The 27,121-nt window shown below is 33.3% G+C and overlaps 1 protein-coding gene and 1 pseudogene across 1 annotated transcript; both read left to right on the forward strand.

Moving 5' to 3' along the window:
* The first annotated feature begins 563 nt into the window (after window positions 1-563).
* LOC145270192 (NAD(+) hydrolase sarm1-like) lies at window positions 564-25,266 on the forward strand. Its single transcript, XM_080125822.1, has 7 exons — window positions 564-750; window positions 6,622-6,769; window positions 18,015-18,250; window positions 18,848-18,980; window positions 20,482-20,671; window positions 22,029-22,150; window positions 23,030-25,266. Exons 1-7 carry the CDS (start codon window positions 564-566, stop codon window positions 23,220-23,222), a joined length of 1,209 nt encoding a protein of 402 aa, XP_079981948.1. The 3' UTR covers window positions 23,223-25,266.
* Window positions 15,769-15,902, forward strand: LOC145271811 (U2 spliceosomal RNA; annotated as a pseudogene).
* Window positions 25,267-27,121: the final 1,855 nt, after the last annotated feature.

Below are 27,121 nucleotides of genomic sequence, written 5' to 3' on the forward strand. Positions count from 1 at the left end.
AGGCTTTAGTAGAGTGTATTCCAATTTCTGCTGTAGCTGTTCATTTGAACCAGAAATCATAAAGCTTGGTCGGTTATCTCATAAGATGTATAGCAGTAACACAGTGAATTTTAAAGAGTCTGCGACAATTTTTAATGCTTGTACAAAAAAGTCTGGAAACTTATTTAAGGCATCTCGTATTAAGAAGATGACAATTTTTCCATAAAGTACTAACCTCCAAAAGACATCTGTCAAAATTTGACCCCAATTGGATTATTAGTTTACAAATTACTGTAATTTCAGTGAAACTGCTTTCGATTTGAAACTGATGGGACAGAGGTTGTAGCTTAGTTGACGGAACTAAGAAAAAGTTTGTCAATAAAAACAAGAGGTTCAGTGAACAAAGAGCGAGAAAGAGGGATGGAGAGAGGGAGAGCATATTCCATTAAAATATTTGTAAAACAGGCACAGAGATGGGACAGGGGTTGGAGCTTAGTTGACAAAGTGGGACCTATTAGATTGGAGACTCTTTTTTGGACCCTATCTAAGAGGGAGAGACTAGTGGTAGATGCACTAGCCCAGATATGGCAACAATACTCCATGCATGGGACGTCAACATTTCCTTGAAAGAACTTAATTGCTCACATCAGTCTTTTAAAATGGAAATGCTGGAACTGGGGGAGAATGCCTTTGTAAATTCTGTCACAGACTATGAAAATCGACAAGTCAAGTTTAACGCCCTTTGGATCTATCGAATGCGTCGTATATGGGGTAAGTAATGATTTAACTTGAACCATTTACATTACGAATAAAACTGTAAGTATACATTTTTTATCAGTTTTTTATCAACTTTTTGACAGTCTCTAAACTAATAAATCCCGCACTGTCTACCAAACTTAAAACCCTGTCTCATCATCGCAGTTTTGCATCTCTGTGCTTGTTTTACTCCAATCTCTGGTCCCACCTCACCAATCTTTCATGAAAAACACCCGTATAGCTGAAACCACTCTCAAACACTTTCCCCGCTCTCTTTACCTGTGCCTAAACCAAAACGTAGATTCCATGAACAAAGCTTCTTTCTTAGAACTGCGCACCTATGGAACTCCCTTCCATTTACCTGCTTTCCGGCTGACTACAATTTGGTAGTCTTCAAGTCCAACATAAACAAATTCTTGATGAACGCCCCCCCTTAAGTAATCCAATAGGTTCTGAACTGTCATCTAAGCTTCAGCCTCTGTCCCATCGACGAAATGTTGCATCTCTCTGCCTGTTCTATAAGTATTTTAATGGTGAATGCTCTGATGAACTGCAAGCACTTGTATCCCCTTTATGTAAATACCCCCGACAAACAGCAAAATCCCACCCCTTCACAGTTGAGATCCCTAGATGTAAGCCTTCTACTCCAGTAGTTTCTTCCTCAGAACCACAAGACTTTGGAATTCTTTTCCGGGTTCCTGCTTCTCTAACTGTACTGACATGCAGAAGTTCAAGTGTAACGTGAACCGACATCTTGCTGCCCAACTCCCCACATAGTACTGCTGTAGCTTATGTCTCTGATAAAAACAAGTGAAGCATGCAGGGTCCCCTGTGAGTGTACAGTAAACGAGGCATAAAAAAATGACTAAGTTCAGCACTGCCCCCTCCCCAATTTAGCTCCCAAAGTCCCCAGTGGATATCAGATCCTGGTGAAAATGAATAAACGGTGCAGTTTTAGGCCTTAACATATGTAAATTTGTGTTCTACACCATGCAAAAAAAAAAAAAAAAAAATGACTAAGTCCATCATTTGCCCCCTCCCCCTCATTTAGCCCCAAAAGTCCCCAAGGACTTGATTTCAGCACCATGCAAAACTGTGAGAAACTAAACAATTGTCCGGAACTTGTTGAGTTTGTGTTTCTGCATTCTGGTTGAGAGGTGGTGGGGGCATGCACTTTGAATAAATCGGTTGGTAAAGGGAGACTACTTGATGAGTTGTTCTAAGGGGGATAATCGTTACCGATATTTCTTCTCAGTTAGGTGTAACATCGCATTACTTTTTTATGTTTTTTTTATTACATTTTCACCCCAAACAAGGCAAATTGCCACTTTGGTGTAGGGGGCTACTATGAGGGGCAACAACTACTGGGGTACTATGTAGGGATTTGGGCAGCAAGATGTCGGTTCACATTACACTTGAACTTCTGAACGTCAGTACTGTTGGGGAAGCAGGGACCTGGAATGGAATTCCAGAGTCTAGCGGTTCTGGGGAAGAAACTATTGGAGTAAAAAGATCTTTTACATCTAGGGATCTCTACAGTGTGGGGGTGGGATTTAGCAGCCTGTCGGGTTTGTCGGAGGTGCTCACGTCGTGGGGGCACAAGTGATTGCAGTTCGTCGGAGCATTCACCACTAAAATACTTGTAGAAAAGGCAGAGGGATGCAACATTTCGTCGATGGGACAGAGGCTGAAGCTTAGATGCCAGTTCAGGGCCTATCAGGTTTGCGAATCTCTTTTGAACCTTGTCAAGGAGCGAGAGACTAGTAGCAGATGCACCAGCCCAGATGTGGCAGCAATACTCCATACATGGGCGAATGGTGGCCTTATAGAGGTACAGGATACTTTCGGGTGTTAGTAGTTTTCTTGCACGGTAGAGAAAGCCCACCTTTCTTGCAGCGGCCCTGGCAATGCCTTCAATGTAATTGTTCCAACTCATGTTTCCTGTGAACGTTAGGCCAAGGAGTTTGAAAGATGGACTCTCAGATAAAGAGTCGTTGGCCATTGCTATAGGTGGTAGAGAGGGTTTCTTGTAATTATTGAATGAAACTAGTTTAGTCTTGGCAGCATTGAACACGACCAACCACTTTTGTCCTCATTCCACCACAGATTGGAGGTCTTCCTCTAGTGTTTCTGCCATTTCTTTAGAAATGTGTTCATTCGTCTTCCTGTCGTGCCTACCATAGAGTGTAGTGTCATCAGCATATATACCCACCTCAGAGGCAATTTTGTCGGGGAGGTCATTTATGAATATCAGGAACAATAGAGGTCCAAGGATAGAACCCTGGGGCACCCCCGCATTTATATCATATTGTTTAGATGTACGACCGTTGAGGACAACCTGGATTTTTCTCTTATCTAAGAAGGATTTAATTATGTTATGTGTTCTACCAGTGATACCGTATGATCTGATTTTCCTGAGGAGACCCTCATGCCATAGCCTGTCAAAAGCCTTAGATATATCTAGAGCTACCGCTCTGCCCTCCCTTAGGATGTCTGCTGTGGAACAGGCTTGTCTAAATCCATATTGTTTGTCAGTCAGAAGTTTAGCATCTGTAAGATGATGGACTAGAGCATGGTTTATTATGGTCTCAAATATTTTGGCAAAAAGTGGGAGTAGGCTTATGGGGCGATAATTTGATGGGTCAGTCCTTTCGCCAGAATTCTTGAATACTGGTACAACAGAAGCAGTTTTCCAACAGCCCGGAAAGCAAGCTTCATTAAGGCATTTGTTGTAGAGTTTGGAGAGAACTGGAGCTACTTCGGTTGAGCACTTTTTTAATAGCAAAGCTGGGATAAGGTCGGGTCCACATGCTTTTGAAGTGTCAAGGTTTTTTATGATAGCATGCACCTGAGCAGGGGTGATTATCAGATCGTCTAGCGTGGCGTCTGTCCGCATAGGAAATTGAGGTAGGGGATGGTTTAGAGGGTCCAGTGTGGAGTTTGAGGCAAACCGACTGGCAAGCATGTTAGCCTTGTCGGTTGCTGAGGAGACAACCTCGTGATTGTTGGTTAGTGGGGGAATTGTTGATTGCCCATTATTTACTACACTGTTGTAGATTTTCCAGAAGTTTCGGGTTCCTAGTTTTTGTGCTTCGATGCGCTTTTTAGTGGTTTCCGTAAATTCTCTCTTAGCTGTCGCTATTTCTTTCTTAACGTTATTTCTAGCTTCTATATACTTCAGTCTGTTTGAACTGGACTTATGTCGGTTAAACCTACGGTATGCATGCTGCTTTTGAGCAATGGCAGTTGCACAAGTCGACGTAAACCATTGGGGAGAGTTGGGCTTACTATAAAATTTCCGCATGGGAACATGCGCTTCGATTGCAGTTTTGAACCAGTCAGTGGGGTCTCGTTTGCACATTGTTCAGCAGGGAGAGAAAAAATATTTCTCCATGGGGCATCTCTAATTAGTTTCCTGATGGCTTCCCAGTCAGCCTTTTTATAATATCTCGTTGTTTTGAGCATTGGCTCTTCAGTTTTGGCTCTAGAGTTTAGGGCGATTTCAACCATTATCACTGCATGATCAGTGTTCCCGAGTGGGCTGTGGGCCTTTGTTATGCAGTCATCGGGAACTGTGGTCAAAAACAGATCTAGAAGTGATGAGTGTTGTTCTTCCTGGCCAGGGAAACAGGTTGGAAACGTAACAATTTGTGATTATTTATTTGTTTATTTATTTTTATTTGTTTGTTTATTTTTATTTTAGTGATATCATTCTTATTCTGGGGGTATTTTATTTAATTCGTTATGCAGTGTATATATACTCATTTATGGATTCTTGTATCTTTAATTCAATTATATAGTAATTATAAGTATTCATTTATATACGCAATGTGTTATGACGAAGTGGTTAGAAGTTATTTCGAGAGTTTTTCTTATTTTTTTTTATAATATACTTATTTGAGTTAACTTGGATTTCTGTTTTTGGTGTATTATGTCTTATTGTTATTTGCGATTAATATTGTTAGGTTTACTCGGAGAAATCAATTGGGCTATATTAGGCCATATAAACTTGCATGAGCACATATACATGTAGCCATGTAGCCCACATGCTCGCATCATCTAATTCATATATCTTAGGCTTGCTATTTAATTGTTAAACATTGTTATTATTATTAACGTGTAGTTATTATTATTAACGTGTAGTTATTATTATTAACGTGTAGTAATCTTGAGTAGGGATTGCTTATGTATTATGTTGATTTATTTTAATTTTGGATTTATTCTATTTTATTGTTATTTTTAATTGTTACTAGACCACCCGTGACCCGTTGGGTCAGTACGTTATATTAGCTATGGAATTCATGTATGAGCGTGACACTTGTGGCATAAAGAAAATAGTTTTTTTTTTACATAACAGAAGCATTTCTATGAAAGTATATTAAAATGAAAAAAGAATATAGATAGATTTCTATGAGTCGTTCTGTTTATTATAATTGTTATTTTTTTTTAAATTACAGTTACTGAATTATAAGTGGTTGGTCATACTTATAGGTAAATATGCACTGAACAGGTATCATAATCCTTATTATAGTTAAATTCAAATTTTGATATATCATCTTTTAAATGAAATTGTTAGTTGAAAGTACAGAATAATAAAAAAAACACTCTCCACATGTTAATAATGGCTTTTTAAATAGAAAATGAAAATAAAATGTAACTTTTTTCATTTAATTTAAGCAAACATTCAGTACCCATTGTGTAAAGGAAAACACTATTTAATGTAATAGAAATGTGTGCATTTACCGATTCAGCTTTCCGTTTGGAAATGTAAGCAGACGACTTTAAAAAACATGGGAAGAAGAAAAAGAAATTTTTTTGTAATAACGCCCTCTAGTAAAAAGGTCTGCATTAGTTAAGGGGGATAACTCTATCCAGTTTTACATCGCTCCCTTTTTCTCTCTCTCACACATACACGTAACTATTTCTCGCGTACGTAACGAAAACAGAGGGAGTAGGAATGTTGAAATCTATTAGAGGGAAAGTGAGAGGTGTTTTCTTTCCATAAATTGTATAGGGTAATATTTCATATTATTAATAGATTCATAGATAAATAGATTTTATAATATATATTATAATTATCTATGAATCTATGTATTATTTGTATATATAAATAACTATTTGATCAAATTAAATGAAATTGTTTGTATTAAAAGCGATATAAAAATTCCGAAATTGGAATAACGGATTGAAGACGTTGCTATTTACGCATGCGCAACCGGATGTTGAAAACCGGAAATCTGATTGCAAACATACAAGATCCATAGACTTTTAGTATTATATAGATTATGTGATCTTTATACAAATTGCCTCCCTTGAATATATATATATATATATATATATATATATATATATATATATATATATATATATATGTATTGTTAAGAGAAAAAATAAAAAGATAGAAAGAATAAGAGTTCGTTACTTGCGATTGATAAGAGGCTGACGGGTTTAGTCAGGTAAGCTGTTTGGGTGACCGATGCCCCCACCAGGAGCGACTCTTCGTTACATGTTGACTGCTTGAGGATCCAGCACAAAAGAGGAAGAGAAAAGAAAGAAACAAGAAGTCATATGATGGCTGTGTCGCTCTCTGGTTATCAGAGATAAAGGGCGGCAATCGAATTAGTCTGGGAGTTTAAATTCCCACAATTGCATAGAAATAAAAATTCTATCAACAGCATCTATGCATATTTGGTAAGACTGTTATTCATTAATATTCACGCGTTAGGAATTGGTTTGGGAATCAACAAGAGTTTAATTTTTTTTTCTTTCTTTTTTTTTTAACGTCATATGTCTGTTGTGATTTAATTGTTTTTTTCTTTCTTTAGTTTTTGTTTTTTTTTTTTTTTAAACGTCATAAGTCTCTGGCAGCAGTTGTGATTTAATTTTTATTCATTTTGCTTTTTTCCCAGATTGGATTCTGCGAATATGCCGAGCGTTTCAAAGACTGCCGAGTCGACGGCGATCTCCTCCTCATGATTTCAGAATTCGATCTGCAAGACAGTATTAAAATGTCTCCAAGTATTACACGGAAAAGGTGAGGATTTTATACATTTTTCTTAATCAACGCGGAAATTTCTTTCATTCATCACACCTCTATCTGTTGTATAATAAAGGTAATAGTGTGTGTGTGTGTGTGTGTTTGATCATCTAATCAGAATTAACATTGTGTGTGATCGTCTAGTTGTTCTATTTGTTCATATGCCGTTGTGTGTGTGTGTGTGTGTGTGTGTGTGTGGTACATGTATTTTTCAACATACCTTCCGCGTCTTGGATGTTAGTCCATCTGGAATCATCTCGTCTTGGAAGGGAAACGGTACCTGTTTTGGACGAAGGTTCATTCACTCCAACACAATGAATTTGTTTTATAGTTTTTATTTCACTTTCCAGATGTCTCGCAGAAGATGGAAAGCGACTCTCTGGCTTGTGTAGTTTCTCTTCTAGGTCTTATTTCTACACACGTCAGCGTCTCCCCTCCCAGTGAAGGGGAGGAGACAACGGTGAAGCCGTCTGTCCTGTTCTGTCTACTGCAAACCAGTCACCTCTAAAAACTTGTTTAGAACAACGAACCATCTGAAACTGTTCTGAAACTAAACATTACTTACACTTCACAGACATTCAGCTTTATATTATATATATATATATATATATTATATATATTAACTTTCCAATCGGATTTTTTAAAACTTTCCAATCAGATTATATGCATCGTCACGCTGGACTTATTCTGGAATACATTCTATTTAAAGAACTATTTTGCGTTTTGGATCAACTCTAGAGGAGTTTCATTCAAGCTGAAATATTATGCGTGGTTTGTTTTTATATTAGTTTTTTTACATATCTAACATTTTTTTTCAATTTTTTTATTTGGCAATTTATAACTACAATAAATTGTGGTTTCACTTAATGCCTTAGCTAGCAAATTCTAGCATTGCTACAAATATAATTTGCTGATTTCGTTATGTCCTCTGATGAGAAGAATAATAAGAATAGCATTCTTTGAAACTCCACGGAATAAGGACTTTGTAAATTGTTTACAATCAAACTTTATTGAATAGTCAAACAATAAATTTTGATTGTAAAATTCAACTTACAGATTAAATTTTCTTTCTCTTATATATATATATATATATATATATATATTGCAATTAGGAAGGGAAGACATACATATATATATATATATATATATATATATATATATATATATATGTCTATTATATATATATATATATATATATGTCTATTATATATATATATATATGTCTATTATATATATATATATATATATGTCTATTATATATATATATATATATATATGTCTATTATATATATATATATATATATATGTCTATTATATATATATATATATATATATATATATGTCTATTATATATATATATATATATATATATATGTCTATTATATATATATATATATATATGTCTATTATATATATATATCTATATATATATCTATATATATATATATATCTATATATATATCTATATAAATATATATATCTATATATATATCTATATATATATATGTCTATTATATATATATATCTATATATATATCTATATATATATATATCTATATATATATCTATATATATATATATATATATGTCTATTATATATATATATCTATATATATATCTATATATATATCTATATATATATATATATATATGTCTATTATATATATATATCTATATATATATATATATATATATATATATATATGTCTATTATATATATATATCTATATATATATATATATATATATATATATGTCTATTATATATATATATCTATATATATATATATATATATATATATATATATGTCTATTATATATATATATCTATATATATATATATATATATATATATATATACTAGCAGGGCTACCCGGCGTTGCTCGGGACCGTATAAACAATGAAAAAACAAAAGCAGATATTGAACATATGTTTGATTCTTAGGGGAGAGGAATCTTTCATCTCTATGTATTATTTGTTTTATCTACCCTAGGACTGATATTGTTCATGTTTTATCCCTAGCATAGGTAATTTACAGCATGTATATGAAATTGTTTTACCTTAGGGAGAAGAGAACAGGTAATATACAACATAATGTGTCTATATTACATCCCTGGCAACGCCTAGAAACCAGCTAGAACATGTATTTCAGTCAATCTTTATTATATCCTGGGCTATGCCGGGAAACCAGCTAATCTCTTTTTAGTGACTTGACCACCAAAATACCTCCCTAAGTGTGTCCTTTCTTTTGAACTTATTAGATATAGGTATCTAGAAATGTGTGTGAAATTTTGTTGAATGCATTGTTCACTATGATTTTCTTATTGTTCTACACAATATCAACTGTAGCGAAATAACACAGTAAACTTAGTGTAGTGTTAGAATAAAGAGCAAAGGAAAAAATTAGAATCATATTTTGTAATTGCAAATCTAAATTTGCTAGCATGTACCAGTATTTGCCAGGTTGTGGAAATTTGGAACTTATAACATATGTAGTGGCCTTTTCCTAGATACCTATTGCTAAAAATTATACTTTCATTTTGTTAGAAAAATCTCTCTTCAGATGCCCTGCATCATTCAAAATAAAAACAAATATTTTTATAATTGTTTCAGTATATTGCTACACAATGTGAAAGTTTTTAACGTTTGTAAAAAAAATCATGAATGTGCTTATATTGCAAAAAAGAAAATATCAGTGCACAGTATTGAAAGTGTTTGAGATTCAAAAGTCTGTAACATTTCTACTAACTTCATAAGATGTCATGTGAGAAACTGAATTGAATATCAAGACATTATCTGAAGCGTTTTTATTTTGGTGTAACATATGTGTTTACAGTGAACCTTAACTTTTAATAAACAGATTGGTATGCAATGACATAGGCTAAGAATCTTTAAAATATATATAAATTGGAAAAATGTGTGAACAAATGAAAAAAAAATGATCCGCTCCACTTGATGACATCAAGCACAGTAATATTTTAGTGAAGAAAATATGAAATTGATGTTCAGTGATTAGTTTGGATGAATGAGAAAATGTAATTGTTTGATGCATAAAAATAACTCAGTTGCTGTATTTGATATTAAGCAGCAAAATATAGTGATTTGAATATTTGGGAAAACATCAAACCAGATTATGTAAAAAGAAAAAAAAAAGATGAAATTAGAAAATATATATTTTATGTTTATGAGTTCTGCCAATCAAAATTTTGTGGCAGAAATTGGGTGATTACCATGCAATTTTATTTTGGTAAAATTCTTAAATTATTAGAATGTTTATTATAATTTCTAATTAGTGACTTGTTATAATCAAAATCCGCCCTAAAGAGTGTCCTTTCTTTTATTAGGTATCAGAGTAGGTATCAAGATTTCTACTTCTATACAAATGTGATATTTCAGATCTGTACATAAAAAATTTGTTGAATATATAGGTTGAGAATTGTTCTGTGTCGCTCTCTCTCACACACACACGCATTCTCACTTTTATAGATATAATAGATAGATTACTCTAGATATATTTCCATATGTCTGAATACCCTATATACAAATTTTCAAATCTGTAGATAAAAAAATTTGTTGAGTATATAGGTTGAAAATTGTTCTCTCTCTCACACACACATTCTCAATTTTAGAGATATAATAGATAGATTATGCTAGATATATTTCCATATGTCTGAATACCCTATATACAAATTTTCTAATCTGTAGATCAAATATTTGTTGAATATATAGGTTGAAAATTGTTCTTACTCTCTCTCTCTCTCTCTCTGGCTACCTCACACACACATTCTAACTTTTATAGATATAATAGATAGATTATGCTAGATATATTTCCATATGTGTGAATACCCTATATACAAATTTTCTAATTTGTAGATAAAAAATTTGTAGAGTGCATAGGTTGAGAATTGTTCTCTCTATCTCTCACACACACACATTCTAACTTTTAAAGATATAATAGATTATGCTAGATATATTTCGATATTTCTGAATACCCTATATATAAAAATTTGTTGAATGTATAGGTTGAGAACTGTTCTCTCTCTCTCTCTCTCTCTCTCTCTCGCTCACACACACACACATTCTCACTTTTATAGATATAATAGAAAGATTATCCTAGATATATTTCTATTTGTATGAATACTCTATATACACATTTTAAAATCTGTAGATAAAGAATTTGTTGAGTATATGGGTTGAGAATTGTTCTCTCTCTCTCTCTCTCTCACACACACACACACACATTCTCACTTTTATAGATATAATAGATTATGCTAGATATATTTCCATATGTCTGAATACCCTATATACAAATTTTCAAATCTGTAGATAAAAAATTTGTTGAGTATATAGGTTGAGAATTGTTCTCTCTCTCTCTATCACACACATTCTCACTTTTATAGATATAATAGACAGATTATGCCAGATATATTAAAATATGTCTGAATGCCCAATATACAAATTTTGAAATCTGTAGATAAAAAATTTGTTGTATACATAGGTTGACAATTGTCCTCTCTCTCACACACACACACATTCTCACTTTTATACATATAATAGATAGATTATGCTAGATATATTTCTATATGTCTGAACACCCTATATACAAATGTTCAAATCTGTGGATAAAAAATTTGTTGAATGTATAGGTTGAGAATTTTTATCTCTCTCTTTTTCTCTCTCTCTCTCTCGCTATCTCACACACACGCATTCTCACTTTTATAGATAAAATAGATAGATTATGCTAGATATATTTCCATATGTCTGAATACCCTATATACAAAGTTTCAAATCTGTAGATAAAAAATTTGTTGAATATATAGGTTTAGAATTGTTCTCTCTCTCTCTCACACACACATTCTAACTTTTGTAGTTATAATAGATAGATTATGCTAGATATATTTCCATATGTCTGAATACCCTATATACAAATTTTCTAAACTGTAGGTAAAAAATTTGTTGAGTATGTAGGTTAAGAATTGTTCTCTCTCTCTCTCACACACACACACACACACAAGTTCTCACTTTTATAGATATAATAGATAGATTATGCTAGATATATTTCTATATGTCTGCCTACCCTATATACAAATTTCCAAATCTGTGCCCAAAAATGTGTGGAATATATAGGTTGAGAATTGTTCTCTCTCTCTCTCTCTCACACATATTCTCACTTTTATAGGTTATATAGGTTGAGAATTTTTTGCTCTTTCCATCACTCACATTCACACTTTTATAGATATAATACATAGATTATGCCAGATATATTTACATATGTCTGAATACCCAATATACACATTTTCAAATCTGTAGATAAAAAATTAGTTGAATATATAGGTTGAGAATTGTTCTCTCTCTCTCTCTCTCTCTCTCGCTCACACACACACACATTCTCACTTTTATAGATATAATAGAAAGATTATCCTAGATATATTTCTATTTGTATGAATACTCTATATACACATTTTAAAATCTGTAGACAAAGAATTTGTTGAGTATATGGGTTGAGAATTGTTCTCTCTCTCTCTCTCTCTCACACACACACACACACATTCTCACTTTTATAGATATAATAGATTATGCTAGATATATTTCCATATGTCTGAATACCCTATATACAAATTTTCAAATCTGTAGATAAAAAATTTGTTGAGTATATAGGTTGAGAATTGTTCTCTCTCTCTCTATCACACACATTCTCACTTTTATAGATATAATAGACAGATTATGCCAGATATATTAAAATATGTCTGAATGCCCAATATACAAATTTTGAAATCTGTAGATAAAAAATTTGTTGTATACATAGGTTGACAATTGTCCTCTCTCTCACACACACACACATTCTCACTTTTATACATATAATAGATAGATTATGCTAGATATATTTCTATATGTCTGAACACCCTATATACAAATGTTCAAATCTGTGGATAAAAAATTTGTTGAATGTATAGGTTGAGAATTTTTATCTCTCTCTTTTTCTCTCTCTCTCTCTCGCTATCTCACACACACGCATTCTCACTTTTATAGATAAAATAGATAGATTATGCTAGATATATTTCCATATGTCTGAATACCCTATATACAAAGTTTCAAATCTGTAGATAAAAAATTTGTTGAATATATAGGTTTAGAATTGTTCTCTCTCTCTCTCACACACACATTCTAACTTTTGTAGTTATAATAGATAGATTATGCTAGATATATTTCCATATGTCTGAATACCCTATATACAAATTTTCTAAACTGTAGGTAAAAAATTTGTTGAGTATGTAGGTTAAGAATTGTTCTCTCTCTCTCTCTCACACACACACACACACAAGTTCTCACTTTTATAGATATAATAGATAGATTATGCTAGATATATTTCTATATGTCTGCCTACCCTATATACAAATTTCCAAATCTGTGCCCAAAAATGTGTGGAATATATAGGTTGAGAATTGTTCTCTCTCTCTCTCTCACACATATTCTCACTTTTATAGGTTATATAGGTTGAGAATTTTTTGCTCTTTCCATCACTCACATTCACACTTTTATAGATATAATACATAGATTATGCCAGATATATTTACATATGTCTGAATACCCAATATACACATTTTCAAATCTGTAGATAAAAAATTAGTTGAATATATAGGTTGAGAATTGTTCTCTCTCTCTCTTTCTCTCTCTCTCACACACACATTCTCACTTTTATAGATATAATAGATAGATTATGCTAGATATATTTCCATACGTCTGAATACCCTATATCCAAATTTTCTAATATGTAGATAAAAAATTTGTTGAATATATAGGGCGAGAATTTTCCTTCCTCTCTTTCTCTCTCTCTCTTTCTCACACACACACAAGCTGAAAATTGTTCTCTCTCTCTCTCTGACTCTCTCTCTCTCTCTCACACACACACACATGGTCATTTTATAGATATAATAGATAGGTTATGCTAGATATATTTCTATATGTCTGAATACCCTATATACAAATTTTTAAATCTGTAGATAAAAAATTTGTTGAGTATATAGGTTGAGAATTGTTCTTTCTCTCTCTCTCTCACACACACATTCTCACTTTTATAGATATAATAGATTATGCTAGATATATTTCCAAATGTCTGAATACCCTATATACAAATTTTCAAATCTGTAAAGATAGAATTTGTTGAATATATAGGTTGAGAATTGTTCTCTCTCTCTCTCTTTCACACACATTCTCACTTTTATAGATATAATAGATAGATTATGCTAGATATATTTCCTTATGTCTGAATACCCTATATACAAATTATCAAATCTGTAGATACAAAATTTGTTGAGTATATAGGTTGAGAATTGTTCTCTCTCTCTCTCTCTCTCTCTCTCACTCACTCACTCACTCACTCACTCACACACACACACACACATTCTACCTTTTATAGATATAATAGATTATGCTAGATATATTTCCATATGTCTGAATACCCTGTATACAAATTTTCAGATCTGTACATAAAAATTAGTTGAATATATAGGTTGAGAATTGTTCTCTCTCTCTCTCTTCTCTCTCTCTCTTTCACACACATTCTCACTTTTCTAGATATAATAGATAGATTATGCTAGATATATTTCCATATGTCTGAATACCCTATATACAAATTTTCTAATCGGTAGATAAAATATTTGTTGAATATATAGGGTGAGAATTGTACTTACTCTCTCTCTCTCTCTCTCTCTCACGCACACATTCTCACTTTTATGGATATAATAGATAGATTATGCTGGATATATTTCCATATGTCTGAATACCCTATATACAAATGGTCAAATCTGTAGATAACAAATTTATTGAATAGATAGGTTGAGAATTGTTCTCTCTCTCTCGCAACCTTACACACACAACCACACGCAAACATTCTGACTTTTATAGATATAATAGATCGATTATGCTAGATATATTTCCATATGTCTGAATACCCAATATACAAATTTTCAAATCTGTAGGTAAAAAATTTGTTGAATATATAGGTTGAGAATTGTTCTCTCTCTCTCACACACTCACATTCTCACTTTTATAGATATAATGTATAGATTATGCTAGATATATTTCTATATGTCTGAATACCCTATATACAAAGTTTAAAATCCGTAGATAAAAATACGTTGAGTATATAGGTTGAGAATTGTTCTCTCTCTCTCTTACGCACACACACACACACACACACACACACACACACACACACACACACATTTTCACTTTTATAGATATAATAGATAGATTATGCTAGATATATTTCCATATGTCTGAATACCCTATATACAAATTTTCAAATCTGTAGATAAAAAATGTATTGAATATATAGGTTGAGAATTGTTGTCTCTCTCTCTCTCTCTCTCTCTCTCTCTCTCTCTCTCTCTCTGGCTACCTCACACACACACACATTTTCACTTTTATAGATATAATAGATAGATTATGCTAGATATATTTCCATATGTCTGAATACCCTATATACAAACTTTCAAATCTGTAGATAAAAAATTTGTTGAGTATATAGGTTGAGAATTGTTCTCTCTCTCTCACACGAAACTGTGCGCTCGGCTTCTTCCCCCCCTTCCCACCCCAAATGCTTGGGAAACTGTGCACTGTTTTTGTTGGTTTTCAAGCTGCCTCTTCCCCCCCCCCACACACACACACAGTTTAACAGTAGTAGGAGGTCAAGAGAAAGAGGGTGAGAGAGAGAGAAGAGTAAGTTGGTGAGAGAGAGAGAAAAGAGAAAGAGGGTGTTGGTTTTATATTTTTATTATCGTCTAATATTTTGAAAGCTGAATTTCTAATAAAATGTGCATCTATAGGAGATAATGCCTGGGAATGTGGTCCTCCCCCCCACAGTTTAACAGTGGTGTGACGTCAAGAGAAAGAGGGTGAGAGAGAGGGAAGAGTAAGTGGGTGAGAGAGAGAAAGAGAGAGAAAAAAAAAGAAAGACGGTGTTGGTTTTGTGAAAAAAGTTGTTATTTACAATTGTTCGCATTCTTGGCCTTTTGGTCAAGATCAAAGTGTAGTATCTGTTCTTCAGATGCTGCACTTCTATTTCTTGTTCTCTTTCGGTGGAGGAGAAATCCTCCACGACTGAGACAATTTTTATTTTTGTACCTTTTCTCCACGTTAAAAAACGACCCTGGTGTCTAACTCTGTCCCGTGGGGAGGCATAGTAAATAGGTACAATTGTTCGCCATTAGTGGATGTTGACGTCACGTCACGTGACATGACTAAGCGTTTTTTTTTTTAGTATGAATAACATTTTTTGTTTTAATTATAAAGTCTACACTTAATTTTATAGAAAATGATGTATATATAATAGAAAAAAAAAAATTACTGGTTTTGTTGGATTCAAGTGGATCCCCCCCTCCAGTTTAAGAGATAGCAGGTCACGTGGTAATATACAAAATGGCTAGCGTAAATATAAAGATCGGTTTTTTTATCGACGAATATTTTGAAAGCTGAATTTTTTTTTATTCCTGTACATTTTTTCCTGATATTTTTCGTTAAAACTCTTGTATAAATACTATTTTTAACCAGTTAAATACGTTGGAGACATTGTCATGGAGTTTAATAATCTCTAGAACAAAGCAGAAGAGAAATTACAAAAGTATCGGTAAAACAAAGTGTTTGTTTACATTTGTTCGCCATTACTGGATGTTGACGTCACGTCACGTGACATGACTAAGCGTTTTTGGATTATGTAATATTAACATTAAAATGACAGGTTTTTTTGGGGGCCCCCCTAGGAGAGAAATGATCAGTTCACCCCCTTTTAATGGTCCGTTTGGTGTGGAATTTCGATATTTGTCATGCGGGTGATCAAGGTTCAATATGATACCTAATTTGTCAACTTTGGTTGTGTCTGTCAAAAGTTTGAGCTGACGTCACGTCACGTGACACGTATTGAATAACGTTAAAATGACAGGTTTTTTGGGGGGCCCCCCTAGGAGAAAAACGATCAGTTGACCCCTTTCTACTGGTCCGTTTGACGTGAAATTTCGATATTTGTCATCCGGGTGATCAAGGTGCAATATGATACCAAATTTGTCAACTCTGGTTCCGTCTTTCAAAAGTTTTAGCGTTACAAACAAACATACATACATACATACATACACACCGATTTTTGCCTTTTATATATATAGATGTCTATTATATATATATATATCTATATATATATATATATATATATATATATGTCTATTATATATATATATCTATATATATATCTATATATATATATATATGTCTATTATATATATATATCTATATATATCTATATATATGTCTATTATATATATATATCTATATATATATCTATATATATATATATATCTATATATATATCTATATATATATATATATATGTCTATTATATATATATATATCTATATATATATCTATATATATATATATATGTCTATTATATATATATATCTATATATATATATGTCTATTATATATATATATCTATATATATATATATATATATATATTGCAATTAGGAAGGGAAGACTTATATATATATATATATATATATATATTCCTTTAATCTTCTCTCTAAAAAGGGGGAACAGGAGAGGAAAGAAAGAGAAATGGGGAGCCAGCTGACCGGTTTCGACCCTCGCTTCTCAAAGCTGTATCGAGGGAATTTTTAAAACAAAGAATGAAAAAGCGATTAAAATTGCATTTTATTCAATTTACGGGGAGAAAAAAAAAACATGGGAAAACGATTAAAATAAAACAGCGTTATGGTCGAATACCCTAGAGATTAATCACCTTCAAACCCAGGAGGCATTCCCTTTGTATGCAAAGGGAAGGTTTTCTAAGTCGAACGTGAATAGTCTCCAAGATCTTAAGGTGATATAGTGAATGAGCACTACTCAGAATAGAAAAAGAGTCCGTGCTAAAGTTCGCTGCACAAGACGGGATTTTTTTTTCTATTCTGAGTTGTGATTCATATAGGTATGGTATAATAAATTATGGGTTTTATCTATTTTATTTTTACTTTCATCATATTTTGCTTTGGTTTTGATACCCCCAAATTCGAAGCTATCTCTTTACAACCATTTCTTTTCATAACCTATCATACTTTCATAAATCAGAGTCCATTTTCTGTAGGCTGTTTTTGAACCCAGTCAACGACGGGTACTTTTTCTAGTATATATATATATATATATATATATATATATATATATATATAAATGTATAATTTTTTACTCCTCATCCAGATTCCTCCGAGAACTAAAGCAACTAAAGATCACAGCAGATTACTCATCTTGCGATAACTCCAGATTAAACGAATGGCTCAAGGAACTCTCCGAGGACTTTTCCGTCTACACATACCAAATGTTGCGATGCGGCATCGATCGCAACGTGCTGCCGTCTATAAGCGAAGACGAATTGGAAAGAGAATGCGGCATCTCTAACAGCATCCACCGCCGGAAGATTATGGATCAAATAAAGAGTTAGTATACGCAGCAAGGTCACCCGGTGTCTACCTGGGTGTACTCTTCTCGTTTGTATTATTCTTTGCTTCGTTTTACATTGTATGTGATTAGTTGAACACAAGTTGCTACTATGTTTCTGAAATTTTGAGATGAGGATTGATAATTTGTATTATTTGGATTCATCGGACTACTGTTCTCATCTTGATTTGAAACTATCATTAAATTTTGTTTTTTGTTACACGTTGACACACCGGTTCTCATCAGAAGTTAAGCAACTAGCCAGTACCGGATGGGTGACCATTTGGGAAGGCGAGGCGTCGTATGTACGACGAGGTACTGGCGCCGTCTATCCTTCTCCCAAGGGTAGATGATGACTTGCAAAAATGAATGTACAAAATGTTTAACGATTTTTTTTTCCAATTTTGACCCTTTTTTTTTTGGCACCTTAACAATTTTAAGCGATAAAAGAAAAATGTCTATCAGGTATGTGTTTGCAATGTGATGATGTATGGAATTTACACTTGGCCAATAATTTCTTTTTCTTTTTAAAAATCTTGTCATAAACCTTCCACAATTTCCTTTTTTTTTATAAATGCGTCATTTCTCTTCCGCAGTGCTAGCCTTCCCACAGAGCGGCATGTGTTCCCTGATGGATGATAACGGCAGTGGTGGTGGTGACGCACGACGAATAAAAAAAATAGATGTTTTTATCAGCTACAGACGATCAAATGGTTCTCAGTTAGCAAGGTACACTGTCACACTCCTTTTCGTCCATTGTTACGTGCTTTATTAAATCGAAAAAAAAAAGATAAATGTACAAAATGTTTAACGATTTTTTTCTGTCCTCGGTCCGTGGAGGAGAGAAAGCCTTCTAGACTGAGGCAAATTTTATTTTTGTTTCTATCCAGAGTGCCCCATTTTTTGTGGAGTTGGATTTTCGCCACATTAAAAACCAACCTTGTGGCTAACTTTGCCCTCGTGGGGAGGCAAGGCAAGTGAATAAGAACATTTACAGATAAACACATTTTGTTCATGCGAATATAACAAGAACCCTTCTATTAAGTTTACAATGTTTTAAGCTACAAGGGGAAGTAACTCTTAAAATCAAATTTTGTTTTTAATTCAATTTTTACCTAAACACTAACAGATAATAAAAAAAAATCATGATTTTTATAGAATACTAGCCTTCAAATGGCAGATGTCAAAATTTGAAGCCAATCTTATTAGACAAATTACAGTTATTTCACTGTGTTAGTCATTTCTGTCTTCTCTATGTTGATTTGTAGGCCAATCTTCTTGATTGTTTGAGAGAAGCTATCAACTATCCTTTGCAACTGAGTTTGGTTTTGGTCTTGGCCTTCAGTCTTGCAAGGTTGAACAGTTTCTCGTTGGAACATGTGCGGATGAAAACACCTTCTTCGATGTTTTTATAAATCTGATATGGATGAGATGGATAGACAATTGGACAGATGGATGGAGAGATAGATGGATGGATGGATGGATAGATAGGTAGACGGATGGATGGATGGTTTAGGCACAGATAAAGAGTGGGGGAAATTATTGATAGTGTTTTCAGCTAGACGAGCGTTTTTCGTGAAATTTGGTGAGGGGGGGCCATAGATCGGAGTTCAGACGAACACTTGCAATGAAAATAAGGATAAAGCAGAGACAGGCTCACAACGTCTCTTCTGTGGGAAAGAGGCTGCAGAAAAGAGAAAAGGGCATTCCCCACTAGGTTACGAAGTCTATTTTGAACTCTGTCAAAAGGCAGGATAAGTAAGGTCTTTCTAGCAGCTCCTGCCCAGATGTGACAGCAGTACTCCGTCCTTGAACGTACTTGGCTTTTATACAGGTAGAGAATTGCATCAGCAGTAAGATATTTGCTGGAGCAGTAGATGGATCCCATGATTTTGTCAGCAACATTGGCAACAGATTTGATGCATGTGTTCCACCTTTCTGCACCTGCATCTCTCTCAACTCCTTGTTTCCCACGAATCTATTGTTTACTTTGCTGGATAGATAGACAATTGGATAGATAGACAATTGGATAGATAGACAATTGGATAGATAGACAATTAGATAAACCAATAACTGAATTACTTTGTCTCTCCCGACGATTACATAATACCATTAACTTATCGTACACTCATTAACCCTTACCCTCGAGTGGGCTATGGGTCTTGATAAGCAGGGACTCCTTTGTAAAAAAAAATAAAAATATTTTTTTAATCTTTTTATCTTTGTGTAGTTTACTCAAAGTACATCTCCAGTTGCGTGGCTTTTCCGTATTCCTTGACATTGAGCGGTTGCGTGCGGGCAAGTTTGATGTCGGCTTACTGAAGAGCGTGCAGAAGGCACGAAACTTTATTTTGGTTCTCACACCGCAGGCACTGGACCGTTGCGTTGATGATAATGATCGCAAAGATTGGGTACACAAGGTAAGACAACGTTTGCGCAGTTTTTTTTTGTTGTTTGTTATGGTTGCTATTATTATTTGGAGGAAGGGAATGATTAGGTATTCACGAAATTATTATTAGCAATTGTTGATCAAAATATTTTTTCAGAGGATTGCGCATTAAGAAAAAAACAAACAAAAAAAAACAAGTGAAGCATGCGTGGTCCCCCGTGAGTGCACAGTGAACGAGGCATAAAAAAAATGACTAAGTTCAGAATTCTCCCCCCCCCCCGATTTAGCCCCAAAAGTCCCCAGGGGACGTCAAATCCTGGTGAAAATGATCAAACGGTGCAGTTTTAGGCTTTAACATATGTAAATTTGAGTTCTGCATCATGCAAAAAAAAAGAAATGACAAGTCCATCATTTTGCCCCACTCCCCAAGGCCTTAACATATGTAAATTTTAGTTCAACACCATGCAAAACTGCTAAATAGACATATGCAGAAAATTCACCTTTATCCGTCCGTTCGTTCGTCTATCCACATTTTTCTCAATAACTACGCCTTGGAATTTTTTTGAAATTTTGCACAAACATTAAACATGATATGAGTTAAAAAAAAAAAAGTAACAAAACGAATTTTTCGGGAAAACTCCAGTTGTCCCCCTAGGGGTGCCTTTCTTACACTTTTGTGCTTATAAAAAAAAAATGATGCCTTGGATTTTATAAAACTTTCTGAAAAGTTGTAACTAACTGATTTCTATATAATTTTGTTTGTCTATACTTCGCAATAACTCTTGGGTGTGCCCCAGGGGCTCTTTTAGGGCTAATAAAAACACTCCATTTTTGGGACTATTTTACCATATTTGTCCAAAATTGTTTTCTGTATGTCTATTTAGCAGATTTTTTTTTTTTTCGGATATTTTCGAAAGTCATCACTTTTCAATTGACTAGCCTTAATTTAAACCTTTGCCACTTCTGGTTTACGATGGACGCAACAGCATTTTTTTTCACGCTCTTTTCCTCCTTCATGGTACGGGTTCACGCCTACCTGCCTACTACCACTTTTTGTGTTCTGTTTTTACTTAGCACACACCTCCAAACACCCGGGCACTCAGGCTAGTCTATTATATAAAGGAAAGTCGTCTCTGTGTGTTTTTGCACGTCTCGCTAAAACTTTTGAAATCCAAATTAATGATTTTATGAATATTTGCTGTACGTGAATTTAGGACGCTGAAAGCATACACAATTTTTTCTTTTATTAGATGTGTTCCAACGCATCAACGTTTCTTATGGGTCGGGCAACACCGGGTACCCCTGCTAGTGTTCTCTAAATGTAAATCTGTTTCATTTAGCACAAACTCTAGTTGTATATAATAATTTTCTTTTTTTCATCAAAACAGGAAATTGCAGCAGCTCTAGAGCATAAATGCAATATAATTCCAATAATGGATAATTTTGACTGGCCTCCCAGTGAAAAACTTCCGGAAGACATCCGTTCAATTACCTTCTTTAATGGAGTCAGGTGAGTTGTTCTTATGTCCGGTATGTATGTATGTATGTGTATAGAGTGGCTAGTCTCCCTGAAGGATTAAAAACAAGACCTTCCAAAGAGCGAATGAACCCTTTTTGGGGGTCAACGGCCAACTAGCACGGTGTGTGTTTGTGTGTATGTATGTGTGTGTTGGGGTTGAGAGGGCCCTGTAAGCCGTGGTGAAGGCAAGCTTTCTAGGAGAAGCAAATCTCTGATTTAAAAAACCATAAAGCAGGAGACCAGTACTCGCATTAAGCTGGTCTGCAGTTTAACTTGTTTCTGGATCTCAACATTTTGAACCAAGAGAGAGACTTAGCTGTCATACAAAGCTAAGACTCTGTAACATCATCTGTGTATAGATACAGGCATTTGTCTATTAAAATGGTCCTGTGACGATGGAAGTCATTTTTGGGCTCATGGACTTTAAGTGTCTGACAGACAATTTTATATATATATATATATATATATATATATATATATATACACTCATTAAAAATGTAGACCATTTATCAACACCAACTGAAATGGTTTGAAAGATTCCTAGGGGCTGCTTAAGAAGGATCTTTCACATTAACCCATATCCTCAAGTGGCCTCTGGGCCTTGATAAAAACCAATACTACAACACAACCCCATTGATTACTGTACACACAATAACCCTTATCCCCGAGTTGCTTCTGGGCCTTGACAAATGGCGATTTCCATGTAAAATATTTTTTTTTTAAATCTCATCTTGCATAAACTGAAACGTTGTACAATGCCAATCAAGATGAGAACGTTAGTCCAAAAAATCCTCATCTCAAAAATTCATAAAATCTGGTCAACTTGTTTCCAATTTTGATTTCATTTTTTTCTCCGTTATCTTTTTCCAGGTGGATCCATGACTATCAGGACGCCTGCGTCGACAAAGTGGAACGTTTTCTCAGAGGCGACGTCAACAGTCGGAAGGGTCAGCTCCAGAGCATGAGCAACCAGGGGTCACTCGACGACCCCATTATGGCGCAGTTCAAATGGAGCAGCAGCAGCAACGAGAATGGATCGCCCTCGAAAAACTCTCCGAGTTAGCGAGAGGCCAACGAGCCGAGACGACTTCCAGGATGAGATTGCGGCTGGCTGTGTGTGCGTGTCTGCCCGTGTATACTTGAGTGTGTGTGTAATTTGATTTCTATAAACGATACATAAAAACAAAATAAGGCAAAAAAAAGTAAAGAGAATGGAGTTGGGAGGGAAAGGGGGTTCGAGGCTAACAACATCTTCGTTTGTGTCTGGGCTTTTTTTCTGTTCTTTTCCTCTTGGAAAATATTCTTGAAAGCTTTATTTTGTTTTTGTCGAGAAAAGTGAAATCTCCAATAGTCCGACAACAATATATACAGGCCTTTCATTTTTTTAAAAAAATACTCAAAAATTTTTTTTTTTAAATACTCCAATATTTTCTTTTAATTATTATTGATAGTACATTTTTTTTTTGTAGTTATCAATAAAATTTCACAAGCATGTCCAAGACAATACCAAATAATGGCCTGGCATCGCATCAACCTCAAAGCAAAAATAGTGTCCATTTTTGTCATTGGTAAAAAAAAGAAAAAATAATGAAGGGGAGGGGGAGTTAAAAAAAGTCACAATTTATTTTAAAACCGTAACAAAATTTATCGGCATTGTATGGCCATACGATAATAATTTACATGGAATCTCACGTCATCAGATATACGTCAAAATATTTGAAGAAGAAGTGAAAGAGGGAATGTTCTGCCTTCCAAACCTTCACCTACGACAACCCAATTGTATTTCTTCTTCTATACAAGTTTAGAAATATTCAAAGATAAAACTTACAAAATTCTTTAAATATACATATATTATCCATTAATTTTTTAAGCTCAATGTAACTACAGAGCATATGACAAATAAATGACAAAGGCCTATATGCCAAATTTCACGATGTTGACCATCTTACAATTTATTTATGGACAACTTGAAATTTGAAATATAGGCCTTTGTCATTTATTTGTCGTATGCTCTGTAGTTACATTGAGCTTTAAGAATTAAAGGATTGATATAAATAAAAGGTGAAATATAATTGAAAAAACATCTCCACAGAAATATATAAAGTTTTTATTATTCTTTATTTAGCTGCTAGTCTAGCCACACTGGTGGGCTGTGATACAGTGAAACAGTACTGCATGTAGATGACATATATATATATATATATATATTTATTCCAGGTAGAAACAATCTCACGCAATGCCTCTTCTTATCTAAAACTTATTGTCAGCTTACACTCTTAGGTGCTTGTGTAGATTGGTGAACTTTTAAATCAACTCATTTCAAGTGAAATCATTAGTATACATTCCCGCCAAAAATGATTCAGTAGAAAAATAATTACAAACAAAAAAACATTATTTATCAAATTATTGAGTTCTATCGTATGTTTTAATGTAGAAGAGTTGTGCAACCAATTCAGTTTGACAAACTGATTTATCTCTCTTGACTTAAATTAAGGGTTTGCTATTTTTAAACAATGAATATATGAACGCAATTGTGAATTATTTATTTTTGCTTAACATGCATCTAGCACATCTTCTACAAGATCATTTTTCGTAATTTTTTTTAGAATTTATGCTAATTATGATGGGAGACGGAAATATGTAATAATGTCTACAGGTAAATAAATTCTCTTAGATGCCAGAGCATATAGTTATCACCTTTACTTTTAGGGAGAGATGGGGGGGTTTAGAGTATGAAATAACCAGATTCACACACACTTTTTTTTAAAGAACAAGGGAGGCAACTCTTGGAGATAAAAGAGCGCTTTTTTCCCTTTTTTTATTTAAATTTTAAATGATGTTATGAATAAAGACTTTTTTCCTCCCTCTCCTTAACCCTTGCCAGGCTATTTAAGCTAAAAAAAAAAAATTTAATTAATTACAAAGAATTTTTGTCTTTTAAAATATGAGATCCTCACATCCAGGAAAAAAAAAGAATCTTGAAGAGGGGAAAAAATAATTTAAGAATTGAATTAAAATAAAAAATACCCCAAAAAGATGCTAAATTTTGAACAGCTTTTGCAGTGTAAAATAAAATAAAATTAAATTTAAAAAATCGATCAAAAAAACTGGTTTTGTTTGTTTTATTTATTTTTCTTTTCGTTTTTTTTTAATCATAAAAAAATAGTTATCTTTTACATTCAAGTGGTAATATGTCTTGTTTGGAAAAAAAAAGTTTGGATTTAGAATTCAACCAATTTAATAAAAAAATCTGATGTATCTACCAGTCATGAAATAGCAGTATCAGAATTTTTGTAGGAATTTTTGACACCCCTAACACGAAACTGCGAATACAATATAAAAATCTCGTAATTTCTCTGTTAAAAGTGGGTTATTTATTTTCTTTATGGATTATACTTCCAAAATAAACTATTACAGTTGTTTTAAAAGTAATAAAAATATTTTTATTTTTTTTTTAAAACAGTAATGAATTTTCCGAACTCAATATTTTTCAATTTTTAAACTCAATATTTTTAAATTTTTAAATTTTAAAAATCTATCAAAATTTTTCTATTGATTCTATTTTTACGATATTTTCAGGGTCAATGTGAAATTTTATGTTCTTTCCAATAAACCGAATATAATATTTTAGACAAACGTTTTTTTTAAATTCACGCCCCCCCCCATTTTGAAATGTCTATTAAAAAGTAAATAATTAATTTATGTTTAATAGGTTTATATATCACAAATTGAAGAGAAAAGGTCAATAAATAATATATTCAAATTTAAAACAAAAAAAAAAAATCAGTTTTTTAGAAATTTACCTGTAAAGTCCGAAGTTTAAAACCTTATTTTATAAGAACACATTTTTTCTTTTTGTCTTTTTTTTTTTTTTTAATGAAACCTTGGTCCTTGCTCCTTTAATTGAAAAAAAAATTAGGGCTTGAATTACATTTTTCGAGGAGTTATAAGCTTAGAAAGATAGGGGGTCGAATAATTTACGCCTCTCATTTTGAAATGTCTATTAAAAAGTAAATAATTAATTTATGTTTAATAGGTTTATATATCACAAATTGAAGAGAAAAGGTCAATAAATAATATATTCAAATTTAAAACAAAAAAAAAATCAAGGTCCGAAGTTTAAAACCTTTTTAAAAAAAAAAACACATTGTTTTGTTTTGTTTTTTTTTAAATAAAACCTTGGTCCTTACTCCTTTAATTGAAAAAAAAAATTAGGGCTTGAATTACATTTTTCGAGGAGTTATAAGCTTGGAAAGATGGGGTGGAATTATTCACTATTTTCACGAAATTTCTGACACTGCTAGTCATGAAACAAAAATGTCATATTCCAAAAATCACATAAATTGATGAAGTGGTTTCAGTTTTATAAAAAAAAATTATTTTTAAGCACTTAATAGGTTAGTTTTTGTTTTACGGCATATCAACCCTTTTCAGGTTATTTAATGCTGAATCCAGTGATTTTGAAGAACAATTTCTTAATAGAATATATTTGTTTTTTTTTTTCAAGTTGGTTTCTATTTAACCCATAGTGGGGACCCTAACAGGTACTACCACTCCGGGTCAGAGCGGACCTGGGAGGAATGGCAATTAAAGGGTGGCTCGAAACTCAAAAAAACCCCAAGCTGGGGCCTCACCATCAGATACCGTTTAAGATCATAGCCAGGACCACGCTTAATGGGAATTTGTCAACACTATAACAAATTTAGTCGCAATGAATTATTGCTGAGTTATCTTCCTGTGATTCATGACATTTTTTTTCATAATGGCGGGGGAGGCGAGTTCCCTCTATCGTGTTACAAAACTACTCACACCTGAGACAATCGTGTATCTCTCCAAAGCAACTATTCACTCATGCATGGAGTATTGTTGCCACATCTGAGCTGGTGCATCTACCACTAGCCACTCCCTCTTGTAGAGTAAAAAAGAGAGTTTCACATCTAAGTCCAAACAAGAGGGGATGTA

This window comes from Euprymna scolopes, chromosome 46 (genome assembly GCF_053919585.1).
Source record: "Euprymna scolopes isolate OS-2025 chromosome 46, ASM5391958v1, whole genome shotgun sequence".
NCBI classification, from domain to species: Eukaryota; Metazoa; Mollusca; class Cephalopoda; order Sepiida; family Sepiolidae; genus Euprymna; species Euprymna scolopes.